General features: G+C 42.1%; 1 protein-coding gene across 5 annotated transcripts in view; it reads left to right on the forward strand.

Annotated features, from left to right (window-relative positions):
• The first annotated feature begins 1,257 nt into the window (after positions 1 to 1,257).
• cep43 (centrosomal protein 43) overlaps positions 1,258 to 26,196 on the forward strand; it is a 36,764-nt gene continuing 11,825 nt past the window's right edge. Inside the window, exons 1-11 of one of the 5 annotated variants that reach the window (XM_078405169.1) lie at positions 1,259 to 1,452; positions 5,717 to 5,770; positions 7,142 to 7,196; positions 7,305 to 7,393; positions 11,091 to 11,228; positions 13,053 to 13,079; positions 17,106 to 17,162; positions 18,756 to 18,826; positions 18,926 to 18,987; positions 21,370 to 21,431; positions 24,618 to 24,701. In XM_078405169.1, the coding sequence (XP_078261295.1) occupies positions 1,366 to 1,452; positions 5,717 to 5,770; positions 7,142 to 7,196; positions 7,305 to 7,393; positions 11,091 to 11,228; positions 13,053 to 13,079; positions 17,106 to 17,162; positions 18,756 to 18,826; positions 18,926 to 18,987; positions 21,370 to 21,431; positions 24,618 to 24,701 (786 nt within the window). In that variant the 5' untranslated portion in view covers positions 1,259 to 1,365. Of the gene's footprint in view, positions 1,453 to 5,716; positions 5,771 to 7,141; positions 7,197 to 7,304; positions 7,394 to 11,090; positions 11,229 to 13,052; positions 13,080 to 17,105; positions 17,163 to 18,755; positions 18,827 to 18,925; positions 18,988 to 21,369; positions 21,432 to 24,617; positions 24,702 to 26,196 lie in introns of all 5 variants that reach the window. The other 4 variants (XM_078405170.1, XM_078405171.1, XM_078405173.1 and 1 more) reach the window with 4 other exon arrangements.

Below are 26,196 nucleotides of genomic sequence, written 5' to 3' on the forward strand. Positions count from 1 at the left end.
CGTATTTGTGCCTGCGACACATGTAGCGCGACAATTTTAGGACCACCTTACTCATCGTCGCCGTCACCGTTCTCCATTGCCTTCGCCGTCGATCAACGCTGCACGCATGGGGAGTCGCGGCCAATGGTGGTACTGTCTTTAACAAATGCGCATCCCCGCCCTCGCGCCTGACCTTCCTCCCGTGGTGCAGCGCTGCGGCAGAGGGTCCAACAAGATGGCCGTCGCCGCCGTTCCCCGCAGAACAACGCTGCTCGCACGGAGCACAGGTAAGTGGCTTTCACCACCAATGGGTCCACGGATCGGTAGGGTTGCTGCGCCCCGCCCGCCATCGGCTCCCGCCCACGGACCCGGGGACGCTCCCTGCCCGCCACAAGCTCCCGCCCACGGCCTCGGGGGACGCTCCCCGCTCAACGGGTGCACGGATCTGTAGGGTTGCTGGGCCCGGCGAGTGGGGTAGGGGGGAGGGGAAGGTACTAGATCAATGCAGGAGAGGCTTCCTTTGGGTCCGAGGTGAATGGCTCCCTCTCCTTCCCTGAACCCCCCTCGCCCGTCCACGGCCCCGGGGGACACTCCCCGCCCGGCAGGATCGTCAGTCGGGGAAGGGTTGCCTCGCCCGGGAGAGATAAACTGAACAATTCCATACGGCCGTGCCGGCGAGTATCAGGAGCGCCATCAAATCTCCCATCTCCCTACTGATTGAGAATGATCAGCCATGATCACGTTGAATGGCGGTGCTGGCTCGAAGGCCCGAATGGCCTCCTCCTGCACCTATTGTCTATTATCTATTATCATCCTAGAGCACCAACTGCCATGAAACAAGACAAAATACCGGTCCCTACATCACCAACTCGCTGAATTTCAATAAACTGCTACCAATATTCCCTTTACCCTAGGACGACAAGGCAAGGGAATGGAATATGCTACCACCCAACACACCGATGATTCAGTCATTTAAAAAGGGGGTTGAGCAACTAGATCTCTTCAACTTGGTCAAAAAGGCCCACTTCAAACTTTAATCACTCCTCCACTCACTCCGACCTGCGCGAGATAGTGTTTGCGCAGTAATCAACCAGAACCAGAAGCGCGCTCGTCGGCCGCGCGCCTCCTCGTTCCCGCCGCCTCTCGCGCTCCCGCCGCGGGCCGACCGTTGGCGCTAGCGTTCCGTTCGCGGCCTCGCTTTCGTCACAGCGGCGTCAAAGTTTAACGGCTGTAGACGTGAGTTATTTTTTGAAACGTCAACGGCCGCCAGTGATGTGAAGGGACGTTTTGCCTGGTCGTGACTGATCTGATCTGATTTGTGTTGGGGGGAGGAACAGAGGGTTGCGAAAGCGCTGGCGGGTGGGGAGCACTAGGTGAGGGAGGTGAATGAAGATGTCGGCGGAGGAGGACACGGAGCTGCGGGACCTGCTAGTGCAGACCCTGGAGAGCAGCGGCGTGTTGAATAAGATCAAGGTCAGTCCCCCCTCGGCCCGGCCCGGCCGTTTCCCGTCGGTGGTGGAGCCGCTGCTCGCCGGGACGCTGGTTGGAAGCAACTCGGGTGTCGGCGAAGTTTGTGGCCGCAATGGATCGGACAGGGTTGATGATGAAGTCCAGTGACAGGCGAGAGGTGGGGGGGGGGGGGGGTCTGAGGTTTGGGCGGTGAGAGGGAGTGGGGGAAACCAGTATGTGAGGAGAAGGGGTGTAAGAGGAGTGGGGAGTTGTGGGGGTGGGGGGAGATAGAATGGGTGCTTGAGGGAGATGGTGGATGGGTGCGCGAGGGTGGAGTGGGGTGCAAGCGGGTGAGGGTGGGGCACGCACAAGCGAGGGAGAGGATGGGGGCATATGCAAGGGGTGGGGGAGAGGGAAGGATTGCGAGTTAAAGAAGGGGGGTAATGGGAGCAGTGGCGGCAAATGAACATATTAGAGAAGGGAATTGTGATCAGAGGGGAGCAGTAAGAGTGTGGGCGGCTGGACAGTCGAGGAAGAATGGGGTGGTCAAGGAGCGGCTGGGGTAGAGGGCTGGGTGATTAGTACAGGGGAAGTGAGATCAGCCAGAGGAACCAAAGGGAGAGCCAGCGTAATTGTGCGTAGGAGCAGAGGATGAGGGAAGTGGACAGGCAGAGTTCTTGTAATGTTCTTAATCTTAATGTTCACACAGTTGGTGAGGAAAATATTGCATACATGTTGTGAATAAAGAAAATTGTACAAAAGTAAAATTGTAGATGCTGCCAATACAAAGCGAACAAAATATTCTCAGCATTCATTATAATTACACTGAAACCTAGAGCAGCTAGAGTAATTGGACAAAGTAATTTGGTGTCAAAGATTCAGCACTCCTCCAAAGGGTTTCCCATTTGCAGTCTGATCCAGCGTGATTAAGCAGAATAAGTGATTTGCTGAGAATAAGAAAGCTGTTCTGTGCTGAAATAGCCTGAAATATTTTCCAGAATAAGGCAGATAGCGAGGTGGGATTTGTAGCTCCAAAACATGTAATCCTGATATTTGCACCTAATTAGGCACAAACATGTAATCCTGATATTTGTGCCTAATTAGGCTCATTATTGTGCCAGTTGTTCACGTCTGCCTATTAAGCATAGGTTTGTTTTGTCTGTTTGAAAATGAGTGCCATGGTTACACTTTTCCACTCCATACTTGTCTTGCAGTGATAATCAGCTCCTTATAGACTTTGGCCTCAATCTCACAGTATTCTCAGAGGTAAATAATTGCTAGGAATTTCTTGCCACTAATCTATTTAAATCTATTTGGATATCAGGGTTCAAGGTCTTTTATTGTCACGTGTACCAATTAAGGTACAGTGATATTTGATTTACCACACAGCCATATTTAAAAAAGCAACAAGACACAACTGCATAAAAGTTAACATAAACATCCACCACAGCGGGTTCCCCACATTCCTCACTGTGATGGAAGGCAATAAAATCCAATCTTCTTCCCTCTTTATTCCCCACGGTTGGGGCAGTCGCACCATCCGCAGTCCTCGGGTGACATGTAAGTATTAGATTTCACCATCCGGTGCGACCTGAAATAGGCCGCGGAATTTTTCTCTGCTCGGCGGGGGCTTCAATGTCGGGAGCCACGACCGCCCCGACGTGCAGCAGCAGCGTACAGAGAACTGATCAAGGAGTTTGTGGACTGGTGCCAGTGGAACTGCCTCCGGATCAATGCGGGGAAAACCAGGGAGATGGTGGTAGATTTCCGCAGGCGCAGCCAGGTTCTCCCGACACCGGTGAACATCCAGGGAAAAGACATCGAGAGGGTGGATTCTTATAAGTACCTGGGTATCTACATCAACAATAAACTGGACTGGACTGAAAACACCGATGCGCTATACAGAAAGGGCCAGAGCAGATTATCTGCTAAGGAGACTCGGGTCCTTTGGAGTGCAGGGGGCACTACTAAGGACCTTCTACAACACGGTGGTTGCATCGGCCATTTTCTATGGAGTGGTCTGCTGGAGCAGCAGCATCTCAGCGGCGGCGGAAGGGAAGAGACTCGACAAGCTGGTCAGGAAAGCCAGCTCTGTCCTGGGTTGCCCCCTCTACTCAGTGCAGGTGGTGGGAGAGAGGAGGATGGTGACAAAGCTAACATCGCTGCTGGACAATGACTCCCACCCCATGCAGGACATTGTCACTACACTGAGTAGCTCCTTCAGTGACAGACTCCATCACCCCGTGCGTGAAGGAGAGATATAGGAGGTCCTTCCTTTCCGCTGCTGTGAGACTGCACAACCAGCACTGCTCCCAGCAGATGAGTCAACAATAACATCTAAGAACATACAGAAAACTGATGACAATTTATGTATCTTTTATTTATAATGAATGCTCTCTTGCTATCCACTTTACTGCTGGAACACTGTAAATTTCCCGGGTGTGGGACGAATAAAGGAATATATTATTATTATTATCACTGATTCCTTCCGATAGTCACTTTTATTATCTGCAGCTTTGTTACCTTCTAAGTAGATCTGAGCTCCTCCAATATGCGAGTTCGGTATCTCGACTGTGTATGCGCAGGTCATAGGTCACTCGCACTGAACATTCTCACGGGCTGAGCTGCTGCGTGTGTACAGACCTGAGTTTCATCCGTATTTTCTAGTTTTGCTTCTTTGAGGTACGTAGATACCGAACTCGCTTATCTTCCAGACTTCTGAAGAAGGGTCTCGACCCGAAACGTCACTCATTCCTTCACTCCCGAGATGCTGCCTGACCGGCTGAGTTAGTCCAGCATTTTGTGTCTACCTTCAATTTAAACCAGCATCTGCAGTTTTGTTTCCTAGCATTTGAAGGGAGGTGGGCAGAAACAGTTTCCCCTTACAAATTGACAATTGTGGCTGTCACACACATTCTGCATCCACTTATTCAGGTGTTATGTGCTAATCTCACATTCCAAAATTGTACAAATGCGCATGGCTTTGCCTAGCAACATATAAAACAAAATAAATAACAAAGTCAATCATATGTTAATTCAAATAGGGTCCTGTAAGCATGTTATAATGCAAACGGAAATCACGATCTCGCTCACTCACCGAAGCATAAATCAATAAAACCAACAATCATCGTAGTTTTGTACAAATTAACCATAAATACACCGAGTTAATTGTTTTGAAAGCAGTATTTTCTTACCTCGAAGAAGCAAAACTGGAAAATACGGATGAAACGCAGGTCTGTATACACGCAGCAGCTCAGCCGGCGAGAATGTTTAGCGCGTGTGACCTATGACCTGGGCATGCGCAGTCGAGATACCGAACTCACTTATTTTGGACTTCCAGTCATCTTCAAATACTCCATCAATGTGACCATGCCAGCAGCTAATAAGGTTTTAAGTTCTGAAATTCCCTCCCAGCACTTCTGTTTTGCCTTCTTTTAAATTTGCTCATTAAAACATGTATCTTTGACAAAGCCTTTAGTTATTGACCTATTTGATGTAATACTTATGGTGAAGCTCTTTTGGATTTTTGGAAACTTTTGCCACATTACAGAAGCTGTATATATATGGTGCTTTTTATTGTCATGCATCCATCCATATTTAGGGGTGTCATATTCACTGATGCTGATTTTAAAAACTGCATTTATAAAATAAAAACATTTAATAACTGAATCGGTGGGAAGCCCGGATGTTGAAGTGATGTAAAAAGCCAGTATTTTCTGCTGATATTTTTAACTGGTGTCACTGTGGGACAATGAATGGAATTTACTTGTGGTTCATTTCAGAATACATAACAGGAGCATTTCCACACACTGTCCTCTTTCCTATGCTACTTTGATGAACACATTTAATATATCACCACTTCAAGCAATTGTTTTTTGTAATTGTGCAGGAAAAAACTGTAGATGCTGGTTTAAATCGAAGATAGACACAAAATACTGGAGTAACTCAGCTGGAGTAACATAAATAAATTGTTTTTTGCAGTCTTTATTCTTTTCACTACCTTACAGAATTTGTGTAATTTAAATGTTGTACGTTGTCTGTGACCATGTGTCGATGATGCCACTGGAAGTAAGATTTTCATTGTATCCATTTCTCTCTACTTGTGCATATAACAATCAACTCAAATTGCTTTGCCTTAGTGGGTGTAGCCTCTTTATTTTGACTTAGAAAAAAAGGCTATTAAGTAGTTCTGCTTCTCTCAATGCTATTAATCTTGTATAAGCAGCACTTTATATATTGTTTCAGCAGCAGAAAAGGGGAATTAATCAAACTGTATTTTCTGTTTCAGGCTGAATTACGGGCAGCTGTATTCCTAGCACTTGAAGAACAGGAGAGAATTGAAGTAAGTGCTGAGTAAAGCTTTGGGACCTGTTTGAACTGCTTATAGTATTTACTGAAAATAATCACATTGGATGTAGAATATAAAAGTGAGTCATTTGGGTCAACAGATGCATGCTTCATGTTTCATGTGGCAACAGACGCACGTATATATAAACACTCATCACAGACTACTGCACATGAGGCCCAAAAGAACATGCTGGGTGGGTAATCAAAAACTTTGTCGAACTAATGTGATTTTAAAGAATCTTCTGATGGTGAATACAGAGAAGCTTATTAAGGGAATTCTGAAGAACTAAGCTTAAAGAAAAACATTATACTATACCTTCTTTACAAGATGAAATTACGCTGTGATTCATCCCTGGAAATAAATTAATTATAACACATTATTTCTTGCGCAGTTCTTGATGGTATAATTGTATTAATCACCCACAGCGATTTTTCTTGTGGAAGAAAGTAGTGCATGTCTTTATACATAATAGCTTTCTACAGCAGCTAGGCATCCTATCCAGTTAATCTGCAGTAGGGGGAGCAGTTTAAATTGATGGGCATGTGGGGTGTCTCGGATGTAGGTCGGGAAGGGGACTGGACAAGGGGTATAGGATGGAATCAATGTATGTAGAGATGAGTTCTGTGAGGTAGGAGTAGGTGGAAATGATGGGTCTACCAGGGCAGTTCTGTTTGTGGTTAAATTGAAGGGTGTGTGAAGAAGGGTCCTGACCAGAAACACCACCTGTCCATGTTCTCCAGGGATGCAGCCTGACCCACTCAGTTACTCTAGCACTTTGTCTTTTTTTAATCCAGTGAATCTGTTGTGCTGGTTGAAGGCAGGTGTGCTTTAAAAAAAATTCTAAGTGGGTTACACAAATGAAATGTATATTGGTGTACTTATTTATTCAATGTTATGGACCTGAAAGCAATCGCAGTAACCTAATGCTAGCCACTTGCCAAGTTAAAAGATTTGCCAAATTGTCAAGATGAATTTGAATAATGGACTGAAAACTCTTTAAAGTCACCATCGAATCATAGTTTCCATGAAATTATCTGAACTTTGCTTCTTCACATCACCTCTCCACACAAATAAACTTTACAGAATTTATACTTGCATTTTTTTAAATATCGCTTTGCAATATATTTGTGCAGTATTAGCTGTCTCGACTGTCATAGATTTTTGCATTGTTTTGAAATTTGGAAATAAAACTTGTGAAAAGAAAATAAAGTTGACGAGACAACTTGGAAAGGAAACCTAAAACCCAAAAATATGGAAAGCAAAGTGGAAAAAAAATGGTAGGTAGAAACATACAAAACTGGCAAAAAGATATTAGGAAGAACGTAGAGCTGTGATACAAGCAATCAATGTTAATTTATTTTACAGAACAAAACACCATTGGTTAATGAGAGCTTGAAAAATTTTTTGAATACAGAGGACGGTAAGTGTGGCTTTTATTATTTTCTAATGTAAAAAAAAAAACAAAGCCACAACTTGAAGCAAACTAGTATAAATATGTTGAAATTGAAATTCGGCCTTCTTTTAACAGGGCGCTTGGTGGCTGGTCTTGTTACTGAATTTCTCCAGTTTTTCAACCTTGATTTTACTTTGGCAGTATTCCAGCCAGAAACAAACACTGTAAGTTAATATCAAAATATTATTTTGGTTCTGTTTTTCAATATATCTTTACAGATATCTAATTGTGTATTTAGGGAAATCCAGTACTTTTTTTATTTCACCCTTTAACATTCCCTTACAGCATATGATCTATGCCAGCTCTCAGAGCATCTTATCGATCACATTCTTCCACATTACCAGGCATGTGAATTTTCTGCGGATTTTCGCGTTTTAAAAATCAATTTCCTGCGCTTTTCACTTTGCCAAAATCGTGTTTACCAACGGAGAAATTGGATCGGAAAAAAAAGAAAAGAAACGATGTCTAGACTTGTAATGAACACTAGGGTTCGGCTAGTGATCGCTAGGGGTTCCGCGAGAAATCCCCCGCGCTCTGGAAGTCTCCCGAAAATGTGGCACCTAGGCTGGGCAAGGCAGCCAATTTCTACCTCATCGGGACTTCCACAGCCGATCGGTGGGTTGAATTTGCAACCTGCGGCCGGGGCTCTGGAACTCCAGCCCAGCTGGAGCCAGCATATCTATCCCATAGCCGGCTTCCTTGGCCGGCTCGATAAACCAGCAAAGCTCTGGAACCAAGAGTGCCAGAAAATCAGTGATGGAACTGTAATTAGTAAATATTAAATTTAAGTGCAAGATTATATAACTAAATTAATTAAGACAGGTTAAAATATGAAACACAGCAGAAAAGCCAATTACCACCTTTTTGGGCTGATTATCAATTAATGTGCAAATTTACTTCAAAGTGTTATTAGTATACAGTGACATATTTATATTATTTTATTATCTGTTATTACTTTGAAATGCACTAAAAGAGGCCTGAAACTAGTAATTTTGTGTGTACATTTTCCAATTTTTTGACACTGCTGTATGCCTCGTGCAAGCGCTCGGCTCTTTTCCCCCTTTTTTTTTACCTCACTCACATGCCTGATTACCGAGGAACCTAAATTCTCAAACATGCTCATAAGTTCCTGTTTGATTCTCTTTTATCAATCACCAATGCTTCGGGCAATTTAGGGTGGCCAATTAACCTATCAGAGTTGCTTTGGAATGTGAGTGTACGATTTAAGTTTATCATTGTTACATGTACCAAGGCGCAGAGAAAAGCTTTTGTTTGTTTGCATGCGCATAAGGTCATAAGTGATAGGAGCAGGATTAGGCCATTTGGCCCATCTAGTCTACTCGCCATTCAATGCTAATATATCTCTTCCTCCTAACCCCATTCTCCTGCTTTCTCTCCATAACCATGCCATCTAAACAGATCAGATACACCTTACATAGATACGATTAGATATACCATACATAGATAGATACAATCAGTATCAGTTCAAACTCCAGTACAAGCATAACTAAGCCACAACAGGGAGAATATGCATACTCCACACAGACCAGGTGTGATGGAACTGTGACACAACAGCACCATCTCGTAGCACTGTGCCTCAGACTCTTTATCAACAAGCCAATCTCCATCTACCAATACTCTCCTCCGCCTAGCAGAGCTGGTTCTTAACCTCAACTATGGGCACTCGCATGGGCCCTGGCTAGGCCTGCCTCTTTGTGGGGTACGTCGAACAATCCCTGTTCCAGGCGTACACTGGCCCCATCCCCGAACTCTACCTCCGCTACATTGACAACTGCATTGGTGCTACCTCTTGTACCCATGCAGAACTCACTGACTTCATAAATTTCACCACTAATTTCCATCCTGCTCTTAAATATACTTGGACCATCTCCGACATCTCCCTACCGTTTCTGGATTTCACCATCTCCATCACAGGAGACAGACTAGTGACTGACATCTACTACAACCCTACTGACTCCCACTGCTATCTTGACTGCACTTCTTCCCACCTTGTTCCCTGTAAAAACTCTATCCCCCTACTCCTAATTCCTCCGTCTACGCCGCATCTGCGTCCAGGATGAGGTGTTTCATACTCGGGCATTAGAGATGTCCTCGTTCTTTAGGAAACGAGGGTTCCCCTCTTCCATTATAGATGAGTCTCTCACTAGGGTCTCCTCTATATCCCGCAGCTCCGCTCTTGCTTCCACCTATCCCCATTCGTAACAAGGATAGAGTCCCTCTTGTCCTCACCTTCCACCCCAACAGCCGTCGTATACAACAAATTATCCCAACATTTCCATCAACTCCAACGGGATCCCACTACTGGCCCATCTCCACCCCTTTCTGCTTTCCGCCGAGACCATTCCCTCCATAACTCCCTGGTCCACTCGTCCCTTCCTATCCCAACTACCCCCTCCCCAGGTACTTTCTCCTACAACCACAGGAGATGCAACACCTGTCCCTTTACCTCCCCCCTCAACTCCATCCAAGGACCCAAACAGTCTTTCTAGGTGAGGCAGAGGGTCGCCTGCACCTCCTCCAACCTCATCTATTGTATCCGCTGTTCCAGATGTCAACTTCTCGACATCAGCGAGACCAAACGCAGGCTCAGCGATCGTTTCGCTCAACACCTTCGCTCAGTCCGCCTTAACCAACCTGATCTCCCGGTGGCTCAACACTTCAACTCCCCCTCCCACTCCCAGTCTGACCTTTGTCATGGGCCTCCTCCATTGTCATAGTGAGGCCCAGCCCAAATAGGAGGAACAGCATCTCATATTTCGCTTGGGCAGTTTACACCCGAGTGGTATGAACATTGACTTCTCCAACTTCAGATAGTTCCTCTGTCCCGCTCTTTCCCCTCCCCCTTCCCAGTTCTCCCTCTGTCTTCCTGTCTCCTACTACATCCTATCTTTGTCCCACCCGCTCCCCTGACATCAGTCTGAAGAAGGGTCTCGACCCGAAACGTCACCCATACCTTCTCTCCTGAGATGCTGCCTGACCCGCTGAGTTACTCCAGCATTTTGTGTCTACCTTCGTCAACAGCTTTATCATCTTGGGACTTTACTGCAATATTGCTCTCCCATCCTTCAGCTTCCATAGATAATTACATTTCTACTTTCCTATTTTTCTGAAACTTTTACCCCTCTGATCTATGGTAGCCACCTGTCTTCAAATTACTTTTATTTCCTGATTATGGTTTTAAATGTTTTCATGGCCATGTCCCATCCAATTGTTGCAATCACTACATCTATGTCGTCCATCCTTGTAACATCTTCCAAGCACTTTTGTCCCTTTGAGACAACACGTATCACACATTCTTTACTCCTACTCCTTTACTCATAAATAACGAGATTCCATTTCTTGTTTCATTAAACCTCTTAAGCACAAATCTTTTGATCAAAATCTGTATATTTCATCAGCATCAAACTCTGAGTGCTAAATCTGAATCATCTCAATACTTATGTGAAAGGAACGTATGAGTGCATGTTTGCAGTCTGTTTACAGTCACACCTTGAGTTTGATATATTTGTTGAAATAAAATGATGTAAAAAAGAAAATACTAAAAGCCATAGCAGAAAGAAACCTAACACGAGGTGCCATCTTATAGGGTCGGTTTATTATTAACATAAACGGAAGTACTCCTTGCTTTTGTACAACTACAAATTGGCATTCTAAGCTCCATTAAACTATCAGCATGTTTACTTTATAACAGAATGATCAGCAATGTGATGCAGTTATTAGGCAGGAGTAAGACAGGTAGCTGAGAAATATTTCGCAGTACTTGCACATTTGCAATCCCAGTTCAGATCAATACAATTCTTGATAAATAAACAACATCATTTTTTTTTGGTTTATACATAGTTCACTGGACTTGATGGACGAGATAATTTGGCAAGGGAGCTAGGACTCCGTGAGGGAGACTGCTTGAAGGGAGCACCTATATTGTTGGAGGTGATGCGAAGAAATCGACAAAAAGAGAGAGATCATATTTTTTCCGAAGTATGTTACATGTAAAAAGTTGATATCTTTGAATATTATATTGTTTAAGTAATTATCTGTCATTTGCGCTCATTTTCAAAATGTGATATTAGCTATATGCAGTTATATTATTTATAAAATATATAAACACCTGAAAGCTTTGATTCTGCAATGCTTTCATCTTGTGAGGCATCATGAGATTTCATAAATGCTTTGACACTTGTTATGGAAAATAGGTTGATAGATTTCTGGGGTGTTTACATTACTGGTTTGAAAGCTGGGGTAATATTGTATTTTAAATTATTTATAATATATTCAAAGTGACACTTGGGTCACTCTGATATCTTATGTAGTTAAGTGAGAATCAGCTGAGGTATGAATGGATTATAAACTCTTCATCATATTATCGTTTTATTGTTGTTTTCAGAATTGATCTATAACTAACACTTTCAATTGACTTTGGCTGGGTTGGGGGGAGAATCACTATTATTAATTTGTTTAGACTTGGTCAGTGAGGGTAAATGCCTTCAAACACCATGCTAAAGCAGAGCAAGCTCTGGCACTTAGCTGTATGTGGAGATTGCATGTTCTCCCTGTAACCACATAGCAGACCTCCCAACCCTTCCGAATTTGGCGGAACGTTTCCACTTTCTTATTTAATTTCCGCCATTCTGATTTCGCCTTACATTTTTCCGCAAAACACATGCCTCGCCGCTTGCCCTGCCCTGCCGCTTGCCTCGTCCCGCCCCGCTGCGCCTCTGGTCTCACATCGCCTCGCCGCTGGCCCAGCCTCGCCACTGTACTCGCCTTGCCGCTAGCCTCGCTTCGCCTTGCCTCGACGCTGGCCCGGCCTCGTCTCGCCGCTCGCCTCGCCGCGCACCCGGCCTCGCCATGCTGCTGGCCCGGCCTCGCCTCTCGCCGCTGGCCTCGCCTCGCTGCGGAGAGTGAGGCCCGTTGATGTTGAGAGGGGAGGGGGCAGGGAAATGGGAGGAGGGAGTGAGGGTCGGGGAGGAAAGGAGTGGGGGAGGGGGAGTGGATTAGGGGGGAGGGGTAGTGGTGGGGGGAGTTGGGGGGTGGGGGGTAGGGGTGGATGTGGGGGGGACATGGACCGTTGTGATTTGCTGTTGAAGACCACTGGAGCAAGTATGTCTTCAATTAAATTAGGTATGTGCAGTTTTTTAAATGAAACTATTTCTTCATAATTTAGTCAAACATTTTATGACCATTGTTCTTTTATTCAACACCAAGGGAATTGGGATGTGTAAGGAAAAAGCAAAATAGAAAAAACAAAACAAAACAAATTTTTCTTTGTGTTGTAAAAAGTATTTCTGTTCAACAACCTTTCTATAATAGTAGAATATACTCATGATAGGCCTGACATTGTACATGTAGTCCAAGAACTACAGACTTGGAAATAATAGTCGTTTTTCACACGTGAATGTAGCATAACGCATACACGCGCATTTGGCATGCATACTTTTTTTTGCAGAAAAGTTGCATTACGCGCCATATTATGAATTTTGATGTAAAATTCTGAATTTTGGACATCAAAATTCTGAATTTGCAAAATCAAATGTTGGGAGGTCTGACATGGGTACCCTCTGGGAGTTCCGGTTTCCTCCCATATTCCAAAGAAGGGCGGATATACCTTGCAATGGATCCACAAGAATTCATTAGTAATTCTGGTTCAACTAAATTATTTTACAAATAAATGCAATTGAAATATGAAAAATGAATGTGTTTGCTATTTAAAAGAACGAAAATCAGAAATCTGAATGCATATTTCTGTCAGTAAGATTGTTCATAATCTTAATATCACACAATAATAGTTTGCTCTTGTTGCAGGGAGACCAACTTACCTGTATTCCAAAGGTACTAAATAATATCTTTCTGATTTCATTTGGTCATTTTATGATGGCATTAATGTTTGCTAGTACAAATTGATTTCCACTGCAATCTAGTTTGCTTTTTATTTCATAATTATGTTTGATGTTACAAGTGTCGTTTTTCAGTGACCCAGCACTAATTTCTGTGGCACACCATTGGTTAAAGGCCTCCAATCTGAAAAACAACCCTGGACACCCACCTTCTGACTCCAAGAACCAAGCCTGTTTTCTATGTGTAGGAAGGAACCGCAAATACTGGTTTAAACCAAAGATAGACACAAAAAGCTGGAGTAACTTATTGGGTCAGACATCTCTGGAGAAAAAGAATGGGTGACATTTCGGGTCGAGACACTTCTTCAGACTGAGAGTCAGGGGAAAGGGAAACCAGAGATATAGGGAGATATGGAACAAATGAATGACAGATATACAAAAAAGTAACAAAATAATAATGATCAAGGAAAAGGTATAGCCCACAATGGTCCATTTATGACTGCGGGCGAGGTAATAACAAGTTATACATTGAAACTCAACAGGACAACATTGAAACATTGAAGACAGCTAGGTTGGAGAGAGAGGGGATGCAAGGGTTACTTGATGTAAGAGAAATCAATATTCATATAATTGGGCTGTAAGATGCCCAAGCGAAACACGAGGTGCTGTTCCTCCAATTTGTGTTTGGCCTCACTCTGACAACAGAAGACACCCAGGACAATGGTCAATATGGGAATGGGAAGAGGAGTTAAAGTGTTTGGCAACCTGGAGATCACGTTGGCCACTTAGTGTCACTGATATGTAAGAGTCCACATCTGGAACAACGGATACAGTAGATGAGGTTGGAGGGGGTGCAAGTAGGGGTGTATTATAGACCGCCAAATAGGGAACGAGAATTGGAAGAGCAAATATGTAAGGAGATAGCAGATATTAGTAGTAAGCACAGAGTGGTGATTGTGGGTGATTTCAATTTTCCGTATATAGACTGGGAATCACATTCTGTTAAAGGGCTGGATGGTTTGGAGTTTGTAAAATGTGTGCAGGATAGTTTTTTGCAGCAATACGTAGAGGTGCCTACCAGAGAAGGGGCAGTGTTGGACCTCCTGTTAGGAAATGAGATGGGTCAGGTGACGGAGGTATGTGTTGAGGAGCACTTTGGGTCTAGTGATCATAATGCCATTAGTTTCAATATCATTATGGAGAAGGTCAAATCTGGACCAAGGGTTGAGATTTTGGATTGGAGAAAGGCTAATTTTGAGGAGATGAGAAAGGATTTAAAAGGAGTGAAATGGAAATTGTTGTTTTATGAAAAGGATATAATAGAGAAATGGAGGATATTTAAAGGTGAAATTTTGAGAGTACAGAGTCTTTATGTCCCTGTTCGGTGGAAAGGAAAGAATAATAATTTGAAAGAGCCATGGTTTTCCAGGGAAATTGGACACTTGGTTCGGAAAAAGAGGGAGATATACAATAAATATAAGCGGCAGGGAGTAAATGAGGTTCTTGAGGAATATAAAGAATGTAAAAGGAATCTTAAAAAAGAAATTAGAAAAGCGAAAAAAAGATATGAGGCTGCTTTGGCAAGTAATGTAAAAGTAAACCCCAAGGGGTTCTACAGATATGTCAATAGCAAAAGGATAGTGAGGGATAAAATTGGTCCATTAGAGAGTCAGAGTGGACAGCTATGTGCTGAGCCGGAAGAAATGGGGGAGATATTAAACAATTTCTTTTCTTCGGTATTTACCGAGGAGAAGGATATTGAATTATGTGAGGTAAGCGAAACAAGTAGAGTAGTGATGGAAATTAGGAGGATTAAAGAAGAGGAGGTACGGACACTTTTGAAGAATATAAAAGTGGATAAGTCTCCAGGTCCTGATAGGATATTCCCTAGGACATTGAGGGAAGTTAGTGCAGAAATAGCAGGGGCTATGACGGAAATATTTCAAACGTCATTAGAAACAGGGATGGTGCCGGAAGATTGGCGCATTGCGCATGTTGTGCCTTTGTTTAAAAAAGGTTCTAAAAGTAAACCTAGCAATTATAGACCTATTAGTTTGACGTCTGTGGTGGGAAAATTAATGGAAAAGATACTTAGGGACAATATATATAATTATTTGGATAATCAAGGCCTGATTAGAAACAGTCAACATGGATTTGTGCCTGGAAGGTCATGTTTGACTAATCTTCTTGAATTTTTTGAAGAGGTTACCAGGGAAATTGATAAGGGCAAGGCTGTGGATGTTGTCTATATGGACTTCAGTAAGGCATTTGACAAGGTTCCACATGGAAGGTTGATTAAGAAGGTTAAATCGTTGGGTATTAATAGTGAGGTTGCAAGATGGATTCAACAATGGCTGAATGGGAGATACCAGAGGGTAACGGTTGACAATTGTATGTCAGGTTGGAGGCCAGTGTCTAGTGGAGTGCCCCAAGGATCTGTGTTGGATCCACTGTTGTTTGTCATTTACATTAATGATCTGGATGATGGTGTGGCAAATTGGATTAGTAAATATGCAGATGATACTAAGATAGGTGGAGTAGTTGATAGTGAGGTAGATTTTCAAAGTCTACAGAGAGACTTGGGCCTTTTGGAAGGGTGGGCTGAAAGATGGCAGATGGAGTTTAATGCTGATAAGTGTGAGGTGCTGCATTTTGGTAGGACAAATCAAAATAGGACGTACAGGGTAAATGGTAGGGAATTGAGGAATGCAGTGGAACAGAGGGATCTGGGAATAACTGCATTGTTCCCTGAAGGTGGAATCTCATGTGGATAGGGTGGTGAAGAAGGCGTTTGGTATGCTTGCCTTTATAAATCAGAGCATCGAGTATAGAAGTTGGGATGTAATGTTGAAATTGTACAGGGCATTGGTGAGGCCAAATCTGGAGTATGGTGTGCAGTTCTGGTCGCCAAATTATAGGAAGGATGTCGACAAAATGGAGAGGGTACAGAGGAGATTTACTAGAATGTTGCCTGGGTTTCAGCACTTAGGCTACAGAGAGAGGTTGAACAGGTTGGGTCTTTATTCTTTGGAGCGTAGAAGGTTGAGGGGGGACTTGATAGAGGTTTTTTAAATTTTGAGAGGGACGGACAGAGTTGACGTGGGTAGGCTTTTCCCTTTGAGAGTGGGGAAGATTCCAACAAGGGGACATAGCTTCAGAATTGAGGGACAAAGGTTTAGGGGTAACATGAGGGGGAACTTCTTTACTCAGAGGGTTGTGGCTGTATGGAATGGGCTTCCGGTGGAAGTGGTGGAGGCTGGCTCGATTTTATTATTTAAGAGTAAATTGGATAGGTATATGGATAGGAGGGGATTGGAGGGTTATGGTCTGAGTGCAGGTAGATGAGACTAGGTCAGGGAGAATGGTCGGCGTGGACTGGTAGGGCCGGACAGGCCTGTTTCCATGCTGTAGTTGTTATATGTTATATGTTATAACCGCTACCTAATCTGAAAGATGGTCGTGGTCCTTGCATAGTGAGACAGGTGTTACATATCCTGCAGTTGCACGGGGAAGGTACATGGGGAGGGGGTGGTTTGGATGGGGAGGGATGAGTTAACCAGGGAGTTGCCGAGAGAACGGTCTCTGTGAAAGCAGAAAGGTTTGGAGATGGGAGGATATGGCTAGTGGTGGGATCCGGTTGTAGGTGGTGAAAATGTCAGAGGATTAGGCGTTATATGCGACGGCTGATGGGATAAAAGATGAGGACCAGGGGACTCTATCCCTGTTACGACTGGGGGGGAGGGGATTTTGACCCGGCGCCAGGGCAGTGATGTCAATGGAGGAAAACCCCATTGCTTGGTTGTAGTGGACAATCAGCAATAATGGACACCATTTCCTCCCACCCCCAATGCTCCGTTATAACAGGGGTTGATTATATATGATATGAAGTATCAATGTAGAGTAAAAGAGGATAAATGATAAAGGTTACAAATATCCAACCATCTCCTTTTATGAATTCCTACTTTGTAATTGTATTACTCCTCTCTTCAGGCTTATTGCTAATGTGTTTATTTTATTCCAGGAATTATCAGCAAAGCACATATCAGAAGCCAAGAAAAAGTTTGAATTTTATGATAAAGTAAGTTTAAGCTATTCACCAATGGCCCTGTAATGTATGTGAAAATAAGTGTAAAATTAAACTTGATACATGTTTTGATGTACTTAAATAATAATCAGATTTATGGCTTAGGCCAAACATATTAGGTTATAAAATGATTTATTTTTTAGTGATTAGGCAATCCGAGCAAATGGTCTCGAGGAGAACTGACAATGTTCTATACTTAAGGATATAGATATACTTAAGGATATTAAGGATATATACAAGTTTATACTTAAGGATTTGGTGACACAAATTTTAAAGAATGGATGATTGTGCACTATGGAATAGTAGTCCTTTTAAGTGAAAATCAAAATTGTGATTGATTTTGTAATTGTAATTGATTTTATTAGCCAAGTATGAAAACAAAACAAGTATGTTAACCCATACGAGGAATTTGATTTTCCATACAGTCATACCAAAAAAGCAACAAAATACACAACCACATAAAAATTTAACATAAACAACCATCACAGCGGTTCCTCCATGTTCCTCACTGTGAAGGAAGGCAATAAAGTCATCTTCTTTCCTCCTTTTTCTCTCGCGGTCGGGGGAGTCGAACCATCCACAGTCGGGGCGATTGAAGCCGGTCCCTAACCAAGGGACTGCAAGCTCCATGATGTTAAAATCCGCAGGCTCCCGTGGTTGGAGCTTCCGAGGGCGATCCCTGGCAAAGGGACCGCGAGCGTGATGTCAAATCCGCAGGCTCCCGCGGTTGGAGCTCCCAAGGTCGATCCCCAGCAAGAGGCCGCCAGCTCCAAGATGTTAAGCCGCAGTGCAGATGAAGAAACGATAAGGAAAAAGTCACATCTCCGTCGAGGAAAGAGATTAAAAAAGTTCCTCCTTCCCCCACATAATACAAAACTAAAGATACACTAAAACAACATTTAACTACAGACTAAAAAACAACAAAGAGAGAAAGGGATGAGACAGACTGTTGGCGAGGCAGCCATTGTACGGCACCACCAGATGCTGGAAATCTATAATATGAACAGTAAATGCTGGAAATATTCACCTCAATCAACATCTTTGGGAAGAAAGACTCCTCTGTGTTCATTTTTGTGTCACTCATCTGAATTGGCGTCCAATTCTTCATAATTTGGTACTCTGACACTTAATCTTATGGTTTGAATTTCTTCCATATGCCAATGACTAGAGCCAGACAATAGCATTTGATCTTATAGTCTGTGCATCATTTGCCCAGTGCAGTATCCACACAGCATCTTATTGATTATTAGCCTCAATAAATGCTTACACAAAACAATTTTGTTAACAGGTATAAATAGCTACAAGCATTTCTTGGCTTTTCCGAATGGAAGTCTTGTAGTAAAGTACGTTTTAATATTTTTGTTTAATTAGCAGTAGATTTTTAGTTGCCATAAGAAATCATTTGTCCATTCTATCCATTTCACTGGAAAACTAGAAATTTCATATTGTTATCAGCTAAAATTAGTGCTGCTCAGGGGCAGAATTTTTTGAATTGTATAGATGTTCAATTTTTTTTTAAAGCCCTTGTATGATTTTTATGCCAATGTTTTCATTAACAAATATCTCCATGATCTAACTTGATTTTAGGACAAGAATGGTGAAATAAATAAAGAAGAATTGAAGGAACTATTTGTAGATCTCTTCCCTCATTTTCACAAGTAAGCAAGCATCTACTATAAAGAAAGTTTATACTTTTAAATTACTTTCACTGGAAACCTTTTTAAACATCTAATCATTACAAATTGTTTCACTGATAGGAATATGCTGGACAGATATGTAAATGATGAATTTAGAGCAGTGGATAAAGATTTTAGTAATGGTAAGTGTTTTGTAGTAAATATAGAGGCAATTAAAGAATGTTTATGTCTAGTCATCTGAGGGGTAGTGGTAGAATTGATTATTCTTAATTCTTTAATTCTAATAAAAATAAGCATATTTTAACAAAAAAGGATCTTTATGTCAAGGTAGTCATTTGAACTTGATTGTGTATTGCTAGTCATGTTGGTTGGTGCAGGCAAGTTGGGCCAAAGGGCCAGTTTCCACACTGTATGACTAACTCTATAACTCTATTTTCATAAGAAACAGTAGCAGAGGTAAGCGAAGTGATCCCTCAAGCCTGCTGAGCCACTTCGGATCGTAGCTCAAAATCAGCACCTCTTTCCCATGATTGTATTCATTGAAAGGATGTTGATTTCACAGGCTGAGCCAGAATTTATGTGCTCTATCCGTAATTGCCCTTTCAATGGTGGTGGGGAGCTGCTGCCTTGAATCTTGACGTGTGGGTACATCCTCCATGCTTTTAGGGAAGGAGGGGAGGATTCTGACCCGGTGACAATGAAGGAATGGTGATATATTTCCAGGTCAAGATGCTATGTAGATTGGAGCAACTTCAATGGTGATGTTCCCATGCTTTTGCTGCTCTTGTCCTTCCAGCTGGTAGACATCATGAGTTTCATAAGTTCTAAGAGCAGAATTAGGCCATTCGGCCCCTCAAGTCTACTCCGCCATTCAGTCCTGGCTGATCTATCCATCTCCGCCCCATTCTCCTGCAATCGACCCCAAACCCTGACAACCTTATTAATTACTAATCACGAATCGCCTTAAAAATATCCTATGACTTGGCCTCTACAGCCTTCTGTGGCAATGAAAGATGCTGTCTGAGAAATGTTGGGGAGTTGCTGCAGTGCATCTTGCAGATGGTACAAACTGTTGCGACTGTGTTTTGGTGGAGAAGTGAGCGAATGATTATGTATGTGTGCCTATGAAAGGACAGCTCTGTTCTGTAGGTAAATTGACTTGGTATAAGTGTAAATTGTCCTTGGTGTGTGTAGGGTAGTGTCAATGTGCGGGGATCTCTGGTCTGTGCGGACTAGGTGGGCCAAAGGGCCTGTTTCTGTGCTGTATCTCTAAACTAAACTGATCAGGTGTAGAAACCTACAGGATACATGGTGTAATCCCATTAACGTGGTTTCAACGATTACCCATCAAGAGTTGAGCTCTTCATTGTCTTGGTGCACGTCACTGCAGCCTAATTTTATCATCAGCAAGAAGCAGTTGAAACTAACTTGCAATGTTTGAAGCATTGTTTGCAATTCTTGGTGGTGTTTTGTGGTTACAATTAGCGGTAGAATCATTTCACTGTTCATTGCAGTTTTGCTTTAAGACATACCTGATCATTGGAAGTGCAGATGTCCTGATTTATTTTTTTAATGTGGATTTGGAGTATTCGTTGAAAAAATATAGGTTTTTTCATCCTTGGGGTTGGGGGGAATGAATGGTAGCAAGTCAGGGGAATTGGGCAAATGAGGTGAGTGCAAGGAGTCAGACATCGAGGATATAGATACAGTGCCACAGTTTTGATAGCTGAAGGGGGCCAAGATCAGTGAAAAACAATCACATCTCCATCAAATGCATTATTTGCCCTCAAATTGACTATGCACTGAATCCCTGTTAATCATGACTCCCAACACCTGCAAATCCTTCAAACTCATTCCATAACGTTAAATTGAACTACTATAAGCCTCACACATAGTGAGATGGTCGATATACTGGCAGTCAAAAAACCCGTGTGAAATGTCAAGGAACGTGGGATGATTGAAGGGGAGTCCAGTTCAAGTCTTGATCAGAGAGCTTGGTGCTGAGTCTTACTCGAGTAGAAATGATGGTCAGCCCGTATGGCCCAAAACATCATTCAGAAGTGACATTGGTGTCATTGGCTATTTGTACCATTTGAAGAAAAAAGACTCCTAAATTCTGACGGGTCCTGAGCCAAAATGTCACCTATCCATGTTCTCCAGAGATGTTGCCTGACCCGCTGAATTAATCTGTGTCTTTTTTGTTGTTGTGAACCAGCATCTGCAGTTCCTTGTTCTTAAATTCCTCTGCTTTGAACGGATTTTTGTAGCTCTGCTGGAACAATGAGCATTTCTTATATCCTGAATGTAGGATTCTCTGTCTCTGCCTCTCTTCAATGTTGATGTTGACACAATCAACATCAATTTTACAATTCGTAACATATGGTTGCATTATGAACATAAGAATGAAGAATAAACAAAGTGGTTGTCTTGCTATTATAATGTTATCCCTTCCATAATATGATACAATTTTAAAATATCTTCGCAAATCAGTTAACAAAAAATGGCATTTGTTTATTCGGATAAAGCTTTAAAGTAACTTTTCTTTTTCTTTCTTGTTTAATTAGCAATTGATTATGATGAATTTCTGGGAATGTATAAAAAGCTATTCATCCAATGCAGAAGTGTGGTAAGTAAATTTTTGTGATTAAAAATAATAGTGATTCATTTCTAAAACTATTCACTCCACTTTCCTCCTCGGCATACTTTGACTGAGAAATGCAACCGGCCACTCCTTTTAATCATCTAGCTCTGCTGTGTTATCACTGGCTACTAGATCTTTTCTCAAAGCTTTTCAGCTGGAGGGGCACGGGCTCATTCAAGTTATTCTGACCTTATTGTATCACAGGATACTGAATTCTGCCATCACGATGAATAGTTCTTTATCTGGGGTGAGAGGAGTTTGAATGTTTGTGGTTTCTGGTTTACAACATCTTGACTTTTAAGATTGGGAATGGCCGTGTGTTTATGATTGAGTTGCAGTTTTTTAAAGATAGTTATATCTCTGAGACAGCAACACACTGAACACTTGGGTCATCTGTCAACAAACCATTCTGTTTTCTGACTGCTATTGAGAAATGTTTAGATACCTAGCTGCAGTCATGAATTATGACTAAGACAATGTACATGTGCAGTTCTAATGATACAGATAAATTGTGCTGTTTATATGGTAATACAATATATCTTTATTGTCATTGTACAGGGGTACAACGAGATTGGGAATGCGACTTCCATTCGATGCAATAAATTAATTAGCTGATTTTTAGACAGTCCAGAGAAACAATTAGAAACAGTTAAAACAGTATAAAGTGCAATTGTCGCTGTGCGACATGACCATTCGAAGGAGACAGTTCATAGGGGGGGCGCACTCAGCCGGACAGGTTCAGAGCAGCTATAGCTCTGAGGATGAAGCTGTTCCTAAGTCTGGAGGTGCTGGCGTAGAAGGCCTTGTAACGTCTTCCGGATGGTAGAAGTTCGAACAGACTATTGCAAGGGTGTGAGGAGTCTTTATGAATGTTGGTGGCTTTCCTGAGGCATCGTGTATTGTAGATGCCCTCCAAGGCTGGAAGCTGTGTCCCAATGATCGTCTGAGCTCTGTAGACTACCTGCTGAAGAGCTCTCCTCTCCGCCTCCGTGCTGAGATACCACACATAGATACCATGCGTTAGGATGCTCTCTGTGGTGCAGCGGTAGAAGGCCGTCAGCAGCTGTTGGGGCAGACCAGTCTTTTTCAGTGTTCTTAGGAAAAACAGTCGTTGCTGTGCCTTCTTGACCAGCGCAGCGGGTTAGTGGACCATATGAGGTCCTCCGAAATGTGTGTGCCCAGAAACCTGAAGCTAGACACTCTCTCCACACTGTCCCTGTTGATAAAGATCGGGGCGTGTTCCCCATTATGTGACTCAGTGACAGTGTTACAGAATCATAGAATTTTACCGCATCATAAAACCCATGGATTTGTTTTCTTAAACAGATTTGCAAAGGTGTGATAAATAAAAGCATTCAGCCTTGGGGGGTTTCTACACAATTTAAATGTCCATATTTCTTTCCCCTCCTCACTCCACCCCATACCCATCCACCAGATGAAATTTTATTATAGCGTCTATTTTGTGAAACTTACAAACCTTGTATGTTTTAATATTATGTCTTCCTCTGAACAAAGAGAAAGGGCTCCCTTTGCTCAATAAGTATTATTCCTCAATCTTTTCCCCTATTTTTTAAATTTCACTTATTTATAGTTTGCCTTTATAAAAGTTATTATTAGTTTTACTTCTACACCAATGTCATAATCATCAATGTAGGGGCACAATCTTCCATATAAGTGAATTTCTCCCAATATTTTCCCTCCTTCAATTCAGTAATGGTGTTAAACTTTATTATTTCACCTGCCAATCAACTGACTAGAGGAAATACTGAACTTTCCAATCTTCTGACTTTGCAACAGATCAGTCAAAGTTTCCACTTAAGATGTTTAAACCTGGTGATATTTTAGCGTGTCGCTTTAATAGCATTTTATTTTACAACATTAACCTCTCAAATCCTCAGATGCCTCCAATATCCATGAAAGAGCAAAAAAAGTGATGGATTTAAGGTGGGTTAATGTCAAATATAAACGGAATAATAAACCGTTCTTTTCTGGATATTGGAGGCATCTCTGAAGTCAGGAGATTAATATTATAACAAGAGTAATGGCTTTCTATCCTACCAGCTCTTTCTCGTCTCATTTATCACCACCTAGCCTCTGACACTATCTCCACCCTTCCCTCTCCTACCTGGCCCTATCTGCCAATCAACTTCTTGATACTTTGATCCACCTATTTCTTGCCTCACCTCACCCCCACTCCTTTTTATACTGGCCATCTCCCCTCTGCGTATTGTCCAGATGAAAGGTCTTGACTCAAAACATCAACTGTCCATTTCCCTCCATGGATGCTGTCTGACCCGCTGATTCCTCCAAGAGTTTGTTTTTAGTTGTTTCAGCCCTAATTTCTTTTCCTGGAGTTCTGTATATGGGTTTGGTCACCTTACTCGAACATGGATGTCTTTACGTTGGAGAGTGCAAGATTCATTGGACTGATTCTAAGGAAGGCAAGTTCACCATGAGATCGAGAAGTGGGCTAGTATTCTCTGGACTTTAGATTAAGTAACTAGAGTTTGAATATCCCAACATAAAACTCTTTAAAGCCCCTGTAAGGTGCTCAACTACATTTTTTCATTGGTGCCATAGAACTACTTAACATACTATAGGAGGTCATAATGTTTGTGCTGGCTGCTTGTGAAACAGCAAATCAATTCGGAGAGTAGATTATCTGGTGGACAGAGCATAAGATTCAAGATGTGTTTAGCTTCCTTGAAAATGTGCAGCAGCTCCTGGCAATCGCAGGCCCATGACACTCAAAATGGAAGAGGACGAATGAGCATGGTATTGTGGCCACTTATCAGGATCACACATTAGGCCTGGGTAATTAGTGGCAGCAGCAGACCACCGTGGGTCTCATTGGCCACTGCTTGCCCCATCTGTGGAAGAATCTGTGTTTTCTCACATTGCCCTCATCAGCCACCTCAGAACTCAAAGATCCAGAGGGGAAGCAGATCACCTTCGATCCTGAGGGATTGCTCAAGCAGAAGCTACAATAATCAAACACTCATTGTTCTCCTCTCTGTCTCCTGGCTAGTCTTTTGATGTAGTTTCAGTATTTTAGAAAGTTATGCTAAGATTCTGATGAAAGCAGAAATAATGTGCTTGTGACATAAATTTAGGACAGTGCTTTATTTTTAAAAAATAATTTGCAATCAGTGTCGTCTGCTTTAATGATAGGTGGCTCAAGATATTTCTGGTAGGGCACAATCTTTATGCAAGGTTCCAGAAGGGAGGCAAACAACTTCAAACGTAGGCAGCAAGGTAAGAAAGTGGAGCTTGCTGTGGTTTCACACGGTGGAGATCATTAAATTCATTTTTGCTGTCATGTGTAAAATATTTTAAGCTTACCGAGTTGCAGTGGTCCTGTACATGCACTGTTGTACTTTTGTGTGAAAAGACTATGGCACAACTTCAAATTACAGGTTAAAGCTCTGCGGCCTGACAACACTCGTCGTCTGAAGTGTTTTGAATCTCTAGTACAGATCAGTGCTAAATCTTATTCTAACTATTATCTAAAATTAACTAAGATCTGTACTAATGTATAACTGATTAACCTATCTGTATACCTTCAGCAAATACTAGGTAGGCAAGGATAGAGGAAAACGTGATTCTGGTTCATTGTGTTTTTAAGAATGTAATGCATTGATTTTGTTATTTTTGATCCTGATAGGAGAGAGGCCGAGAAATTGTAACGTGTGTCTATTGGTACACTACAGGCACCACATGTTTTACGCAGGGGTTACTCCTGAAAAACAGCATGCAATACAAAAAATAATTAATTAAACCACATTTAAGCAGGCATAAATTTGAGCAAATTATTTCAAAAACACAAATCAGATGTACGGACGCAATGCTAGGTGTCTGTATGTGGCATGTCCAAGGCTGTTTTGGTTACCCTGTTTCTCTGTGTCTGGTCATAATCTCAGGCCTGACTGAATAGTGTGTGAAATGAAAACATGGTATCTAACACTGAATCAGATTTGAGAGTCAGGTTGGTGGTAATTGAGAGGAAAATATCCAAAATTATAAACTTTCAGAATTTTTTATATTCTTAAATCAGGATTAATTCTGAATTCTCTTATGGAGTCCTTATTGCTGTTGGTTTATTAGTATCAATAGTCATCGTTATCTACATTTAAGGACACTTGGCTGACTTTCCAAATTTATTTTCCTGCATTCCTGATGAGGACGAGGAGGTCAGTGTTTAATTCCTTGCTTTATTTGCAATGTGACCACTTTAGAAACAGAACATGTCCTCTAATGTTCATCCTATATTTAAACTGAAGTTACTCTTGGCATGGCAGTTAGTGTGCTTACTAACCAACCCACTGGGCATATGATGCTGTTTTATTTTGTATTTTGGTTTAATATGTATTGATTGCTGTTTGTATTTATATCTGGTGTAATAATCTAGCTATATACGTATTCTGAAAATCAAAAATTCTGCAGATGCTGTAAGTTTGAAAAAGCTGGATACACTTGGCAGCATCTGCGGAAAAATAAATGTATGGAGTTTGTCACTTTGCAGTAGATTCTGTATGACATTTGGTGTATAAATATTAGATTTACAATGTACAATTCATACCCTTTTATTGAATTCGTTTTTGACCTTTTTTTGATGTGAACGCATTCCTTATAAGGAAATTTCAATGAGGTTTGAATGTACTGCCGAAGACTTCATCTATCCGCTGATGACTTGAAGTTACTGGTTCCACGCTAGATGTAGCACTAGTTAAATTATTGTTTTTATGTTCAT

The sequence above is a fragment of the Rhinoraja longicauda genome, chromosome 9 (genome assembly GCF_053455715.1).
Source record: "Rhinoraja longicauda isolate Sanriku21f chromosome 9, sRhiLon1.1, whole genome shotgun sequence".
Lineage (NCBI taxonomy): Eukaryota > Metazoa > Chordata > Chondrichthyes > Rajiformes > Arhynchobatidae > Rhinoraja > Rhinoraja longicauda.